Below are 7,925 nucleotides of genomic sequence, written 5' to 3' on the forward strand. Positions count from 1 at the left end.
AATACACTAGATGCATGCTAGATAGCGGTCGATCTATGGAGTAATAGTAGTAGATGCAGGCAGGAGTCGGTCTACTAATCTTGGACGTGATGCCTATGTAATGATCATTGCCTGGATATCCTCATAATTATTTGAGGTTCTATAAATTGCCCAACAGTAATTTGTTTACCCACAGTTTGTTATCTTTCTCGAGAGAAGCCACTAGTGAAACCTACGGCCTCCGGGTCTTCTTTCTCATATATTTGCCTTTGCGATCTACTTTTCCTTTTCTTTTATTTTCAGATCTATTAAACCAGAAATACAAAAATACCTTGCTGCACTTTTATTTATTTGTGATCTATTTATTCAATCTATTACAATTTTCTCCCGTCCACGCACCGTTTCTGGCGCCGTTACCCGAAAGGGATTGACAACCCCTTTAACACATAGGGTTGCGAGTGGTTGTTATTTGTGTGCAGGGGCTGTTTACGTTGTGTTGCTTGGTTCTCCTACTGGTTCGATAACCTTGGTTTCATATCTGAGGGAAATACCTACTGCCGATGTGCTGCATCATCCCTTCCTCTTTGGGGAAATACCGACGTATCTTCAAGCGACATCATACGGGCACAAAAACAGATATTTATTTGAATGATTAGACATTGCACATGCAAATTTACTGGAAATGACAGGGTAATATCGTATATAGGTAGGTGTGGTGGACTATTTTGGCATAACTTTCGGTTCAATGAATTTGGATGCATAAGTAGTATTCCTTCTTAGTACAGGCGAAGACTAATAAATAGATTGAGAAGCGACCAACTAGAGAGTGGCAACGGGCATAATCATGCAGTACGAATACTTAACATAGAATATGAGCATGAGGATGATATAAACACTCTGAACATAAATGTCTTATATATTGCATTGGTTTTGAATCAACTGCATGCGTGAACATGTGCCAAGTCAAGCCACTTGTATTCTTCAGAAGAGAATACCATCCTAACATACTACATCACAATCATTTTAATGCATGTTGACACACAAGATAGATCATTATCCACTCCTAACTACTTAAGCATGGCATGAGCAACTATAATCTCTAATTGCCATCACAAACATGTTTATTCATAATATGCTGAATCAGGGCTAACAAGTTAAACATATCTATAAAAAAAACTAGAAGAGTTCATAACAATAATTATCGTCATAATTGCATTTCACTCGCACGACCGAATGATATAATAATAATAAAAATGCAAGAGTGTCGTGATCTAAACTGAAATCTGCAAACATTTTATTCAAAGGAGAAGATAATAAAATATTGGCTCCTCCGTTAAATCAAAAGTAATGTATATAAGACTCACTCAACAATTCTTATGAAGTCTTCTCTCTACGGTAACCTCAAAGAAAAGGAAAGAAATTTAAAGAAACACACTGAAATATTTTTGATGTTTTTAGTTATTTTGAAGAAAACAAACGAAAGAAGAAAAATGAGAAGAGAGAAAGACTATTTGGACCGAAGAACTCCCAACAAACAGCAAAAAAAGACGAGAAATCTTTTTGATTTTTTTAATACTACAAACTGACTAGACAAGAAAGAAAAAATCAAAAGAAGCGAGAAATATTTTCGCTTGTGTTAATCTTTAGAGCTTGTCAAATGCGATAATCATGTAGGGGGATGGACGTAATGGAAATTAAGAATATCTTCTATAGCTGTTGTCAGAGAATTGTGGGGGATGGACGTAAAACTAGATTTTGGGAAGATGCGTGGATAAAGGATAAGCCTCTTTGTTTGATTTTTCCTCGTCTTTATAATTTAACTTTTTGCAAACATGTTACTGTTGTGAAGGTATTTACCTTGGAGTTTAATTGTATTAGGTTCATAAGATGTTTACATGGGGAGACTCTTGATATGTGGAATAAGTTACTTGATATGTGTGGTCAGGTGATTTTGTCGGATCAGCCTGACAAAGTTAAATGGTTACTTACAAACTCTGGTAGCTTTTCCTTTAAATCTCTGTATCACTATCTTATAGCTAGACAAGTTGTTTTTCCTTTTAAAAAACCATGGAGGATGAAGATGCCTCTTAAAGCTAAGGCATTCTCTTGGTTAGTAATCAAAAATAGGATTCTGACCAAGGACAATTTGAGTAAAAAAGGCTGGAAAGGTGTTAAGTTTTGTGAAATTTGTGACTGTGAAGAGAGTGTGAATCATTTATTTTTCTCTTGTTCCTTAGCTAAGTTCCTGTGGAATATTATGGGATGTGCTTTAGGGAACCAGAGAGCTCCAATGTCTTTTTTCGACCTATGCCAGAACTGGTTGTCTAGCTATACTGGCAAAGATAGACTAGTTGTTTTATTGGGTACTGCTGCTCTCTTGTGGTCTATATGGAAATCAAGGAACAAATCTTGTTTTCAAAGTGTTATGCCTAGAGATCCTACTGACATTATCTTTCTTGTTTGTTCCCTACTTGACTCTTGGAAAAATCTACAGAAAAGAGGGGTGCAAAGCATACTTCATCAGGTGTCTAGACGTATCGTGAGGATGACTTGTGATATCTTCAGAGGAGGGCATGGCTTGGCACCGCATGTGAGAAGGATTTTGTGAAGCTAGCCGCTGGAAATGCTTGCTGGCTTCAAAGCCTTTATGTTAATTTGGTTATTGTCCTTTAGTCTGTTGATACTTTTGTAGCTAGCATAGCACTAGGCCCTTTTATGACTAGTTTTGGACAGATTGAAGCATCCTGATGTGGTCATATATATATATATATATGTGTGTGTGTGTGTGTGTGTGATGGTTAGGCTTGATAGGCTGGAGCATCCTGGTGTGGCTTCTAGATCAGTGATGTAATGTTGGTTTGATGCCTTGTAAACAACTCCATTTTCATAATGAAAATGGGGGCCGTGTGGCCCCTTTGATTGAAAGAAAAAAATGTTTGTCCCCATTTTTACTGTACCAGGTAAAACATAGTGCAATGTTCATGCGTCCACATAAAATACCTTGTTCCAAGTAAAAACAAATACATGGAGGATCCAATGATTCCCTGCACGACGCTGTCTCGGTCCTCGCTCCCTCCCTCATCTTTCCTGGCTAGCAGATTCGGCGGCGGCAAGAGGAGTGAGGGACCCGTTCATCTTTTTTTAGGTCTTTGTTTCTCTGGTGACATCGACGAGATGGTGGCGGCAATAAGGTCTCTCCAGTCTCTCCTACCTCGACGACGTCCGATCTAGCGTGGACGAAAGGTCTGTTAGATTTTGTGTCCCATGATTTACTGGTTCAATTCAGATCTTGCCAGCTGATGTGTCTTTCAAGGAGAGCTATTGTTGGCTATTGATATAGCAACTTCTACATCTTCTTTCGTTTTATTCTGCGAGATGCTCCGGTTTCTCTAACCCTCTGAACCAGTGGTGATGGATTGCAAGCCTTTACTGCACGGGGTGATGCTCCTTCTGTGATTTTTAGATCTTGTCTCAAGGGGTGAGCGACTATTGCGGTCTTGAAAGGCTGGTATGGCGAGGGCATTCGCAGGTGTATCGTTCCTTTATTACAGTCTCATTGCAATTTTCAATCTCTGGCAGGCATGGTACAATTGGAGGAAGAAGAAGACTAGTATGATTTTTAGTGTAATTTTCTTACTGGTGGTTTTGCGTCCAACTTTCTATCCATTGTACCGAATTTTGTTTTCCTTGATGTTGTTCGGCTCATCACAGGCACATCCTCAAGTAAGCTCGTTTCGATAACTAATGTGGAGAAGGATTCATCCCCTTCCTTTGCTGCTTCAGGACACCATGGTCGTAGATGAAGTGGTGGTAAAGCAGGGGATCTTGTTCTTGTAGGTGCCTTCGGTACGAATCTGCAACAGTGGCTAATTTGGTGGAGCTACAACACCCGCTAGTTGTTGGTCTTCCATGCCATGTTGTTTCCCCTTCTAGCCGAAATGCAGCTACCTCTTTCCTCCCAACCAAAGAGCTATAGGGGAGGCAGATGGATCATCCTCCTTGAGTTCAAAGCACGATGATGTTGTGATGGCCTCGACGCCTTAAGTGGTGCATCCCTGGCAACAACGAGGCTGCATCTCAGAAGAAATGTATTAGACCCGGCAATTTACCAGTCTCGGGTCCTTGTAATAGTCAAGGACATATATGTAATTTTCTCCCTCCGGTCGTTTTTACTCCATATGTGTCTAAGTCAAACGTTGCAAAGTTTGATTAAAGTTATATTAAAAAGTATCAACATCTACAATACAAATACATATATTATGAAACTACATTCTATAATGAATCTAATGATATTGATTTCATAGTAGTTTGGTCAAATTAGAGACACCCTTGACTTCGGAAAAAACTGATATGCGGACTAAAAAGGACCGGAGGCAATACCTATTATGTTAGTCCTTGTGTGTACTTTGTGATGTAACCACTCAAGTTTAATGAAGCTATAGTCCCTTTGGGGCCTTTACTTGTTGAAAAATAAAATGTTTACACAATGCACCATGTCAATTTCTCTTCAAATACGTTGCCTGGAGTCTAGGATCCGCTCATGATCGCCGGATCAATAATTCCAACCTTGCTTGAGGACGGGTACCTACACTGTTGAGCTTAGTAAAACACCCATTACCTCAGCAACGTGTTGTTGACCCTATAGTGGTTCTAGAGATTAAACTAGTTTTCAAAATTCATGTTGAACTTGTCCTAGCGGTGCACATGAAGAAATGGTAACTCTCTTGCACCTTGACCATAAACCGTGATGTGAAATTGGCCTGTGTTTTTATGAAGTGACTTCATCTCATGCAAACATCTCTAATTAACCCTCAAGGGTTAATGGATAACTTAAGTCGTATATCTTCCCGCCTCTGACTTTGCGCATATGCACCAAGGATAAGACATTCTGCTTTACGCTTTCATTATAGGCTTTTTCACTCGTGGTGCTGACCCATTTGGTGCAGCTTATTTTCTTCTTCTTCCCTGTCTCATAAGATATGGCCCTCTGCCTTGCTCCATTGTTGTGTCCATTGCTTCGCTAACTATGGGAGGAGGTAGAGTCTTCTTGCCTTGTGCCAATGGCTCATGTTGACCCTTGGAGTGCCTTCCGTGGGATGGTGAATCCTTCGTCAGTTCATTTGACTTGTGGGATTGTAGAATTGGAATTCATCAATGATGGAGTTCAACTAGTTGAATGGTACTTAGCGGTGTTTGATACAAACCCAAAGGATATGGTTTGCCTAATGGAGAGGGGTTGGTCGATAAAATATATGAGAGCATACGGTACTCAAGATAAAACTATTTGACACTTCGACCCCATCATGGGGTATAAACTTCCATAGCTTAGTGGCATCCTCTTAAAGGAGGCAAGGATTGTCACGTGATTGCAGTCGCTAGTGATATCGCCAATTGCACCTTTGCCATGTGGGGCGGTGAAACAAGATCATGCATGGTTGCCTACTCTTGTGTCAGAAAGACATGGTTGTGTGCAACCCTTATTAATACATGGCTCGAACTATAAGTTGAAATTTAGTAGGGCCCTCTAAAATAAATGATGTGTCATCCCCATTAGAGAATGCAAAATTAAATTAGGATTTATATTGATGTTTTTCTAGGTGACAAAGTATACAGTGATGTTGTTGACAGGATTTGGAGAGTCGGGCGGTGTGGAAGGTGGAGACATGGTTACTAGGTCCAGTAGGATGGGAGTTTGGCTGACCATGAGGATGGAAGGGTGGATGAGGTGCCTCTCCCAAGTCAACATTTCCTACTCCACCCATGCACATTGTAATGCCATCACCAGGGCTTGCTACTTCCGCAGAAGTTGTTGGGACCCTCACATGGAACGATTATTGTTGTCCACAAAGCAAGTATTTTCCTCAGTTGAGAACCAATGTTTATCAAACCAATAGGAACTATTGGCAATAAAGTCAATGATCAGTACTTGCACACAATTAACAAAGCTTCATTTGTCCCCAACTTGGCTGGGAAGATTGTGAGTCTTCCGGTCTTGCTAGCACTACTAGAAAAAGGGCTATAGATGGGATTGACACTAATGGCGCACCAGACAAGCGGTGCGCCATTAGTATATACTAATGGCGCACCACCTTCTGATACGCCATTAGAGTTGAAACTACTAATGGCGCACCAGACAAGCGGTGCGCCATTAGTATATACTAATGGCGCACCACCTTCTGATACGCCATTAGAGTTGAAACTACTAATGGCGCACCTGGCCCAGGGTGCGCCACTAGTATCAATTTTTTTTTAACTAGTGCGCCTGTCCAAACATACTAATGGCGCATCCAGACACAGTGCGCCATTACTAGTTGTAACTAGTAATGGCGCACCTGCTGGAAAGTGCGCCACTAATGTTGTTTTTTCTATTATATTTTTTATTCCCTTTTTTGCAAAACTACTAATGGCGCACTTTTCCACCGTGCGCCATTACTAGTTTTAACTAGTAATGGCGCACCGGTAAAAGATGCGCCATTGCTATCTATACGTATGGCGCACCCCTACCAGTGCGCCATTGCTATCACCCCTTATCCCCTCCCTCTAGTCACGTTCTCTCCCCTCCCCTTCCTCCTAACACACCCACCCACCTCCCTCCACTTCGATCTAGATCGGGAAGCCACGGCCGCCCGCCTCTTCCTCTCCCTCCAGACCACGGCGAGCCCCCTTCCCCCTCCCTCACACCACACCCCACGCGCACGCGCACGCGGCAGAGAGAGAGAGAGAGAGATCGGAGGGGATCGCGCGCCGAGGTGGTAAGTAGATCGGCCGGAGAGGAGGGAGAAGGAAGATGATACTCGCCGTGCTCTTCGCCAACTCCGAAGGCAACATCCGCATCGAGAAGATGATACCCTCCTACTCCCAACCACTCACACCACATCGAGAGGCCTGGAGCGTCAGCTCCTGCAAGCCCCGCAACGGCGTCGCCTCCCTCCGCGACGACAGCCTCGACACCTACTGGCAGTCAGCGCCCTACCCGTCCTCGTCGTCTCCCCCCGTCGAAATCTCTCCTCTTTCTGTCTCGCGGAATCACGGGCTGAGCCGAGCCGCCGTCGGTGGTGGATTTTATTTTTGTCAGGTCGGACGGCGCGCAGCCGCACCTGGTCAACATCCAGTTCCAGAAGAAGGTGCAGCTGCAGGTGAGCACCATGAGTAGCTGCTGCTTCCGTTACATTTTTGTCTAAATGGCGTTTGATCCTTTTTCTCTTCTGAATTAATCTGTTGCTGGATTGGGGGCTTTAGCTTGTTGTGCTGTACGTGGATTTCAAGCTGGACGAGAGCTACACGCCCAGCAAGATCTCCATCCGGGCCGGCGACGACTTCCACAATCTCAAGGTGGTAACTCCCTCCACCGCGATACATTGTCGTTTCAACAATGTTCAGGGGCTTCTGATCTGTGCTCGATGGTCAGAGGACTTAGCAAATGTTGTTGCTTGAGGATGGCATTTGATGTCTGGCCCTTTCAGTTCTGATTTCTACCCCTGGTCTTCATCTTGTACCAAACTGGTGGCCTGGTCTGTGCATTCGGGTTTCTAGACCTGGGGGCTGCTGCATGTTCTCATTGTTATAGTTATGGATTACACTACCTTATTGTCAACATCATATTGTGACGTATCATAGGATTACCTTATTGAAATATTGATTGGGAAACTTGGTCTCTTTCTGCAATTCCTCTGCATTGCGCCTGCTTGTCCAGTGAACACTGAACCGATCCTTGAAAATTCAAATTTACAGTGATAATATTGTCTTTGATCTGAAATAATGGGCCACTATATTTACCATGCTTCCAGGAAATTAAAACTGTGGACCTTTTGAAGCCAGTAGGATGGGTTCATATATCATTATCTGGCACTGATCCCCGGTATGGATTTTGTAACTTAAACCCTGTGATGCCTTTGTTTTCCTTCCTCTAGCATTGAAACTTCAGAATGTAGCTCACCTTACCATCT

At 42.7% G+C, this 7,925-nt stretch overlaps 1 protein-coding gene across 1 annotated transcript; it reads left to right on the forward strand.

The window, feature by feature from the left end:
- Positions 1–6,766: 6,766 nt before the first annotated feature.
- LOC109747239 (anaphase-promoting complex subunit 10) lies at positions 6,767–7,377 on the forward strand (the record flags this gene model as incomplete). The annotated part of the gene is made up of 3 exons (XM_040391938.3): positions 6,767–6,939; positions 7,055–7,115; positions 7,219–7,377. Coding segments are annotated over exons 1-3 (393 nt in total), but the record flags the coding sequence as incomplete, so codon positions are not given.
- Between the last annotated feature and the right edge of the window lie 548 nt (positions 7,378–7,925).

This window comes from Aegilops tauschii, chromosome 6 (genome assembly GCF_002575655.3).
Source record: "Aegilops tauschii subsp. strangulata cultivar AL8/78 chromosome 6, Aet v6.0, whole genome shotgun sequence".
In the NCBI taxonomy this organism is placed as follows: Eukaryota; Viridiplantae; Streptophyta; class Magnoliopsida; order Poales; family Poaceae; genus Aegilops; species Aegilops tauschii.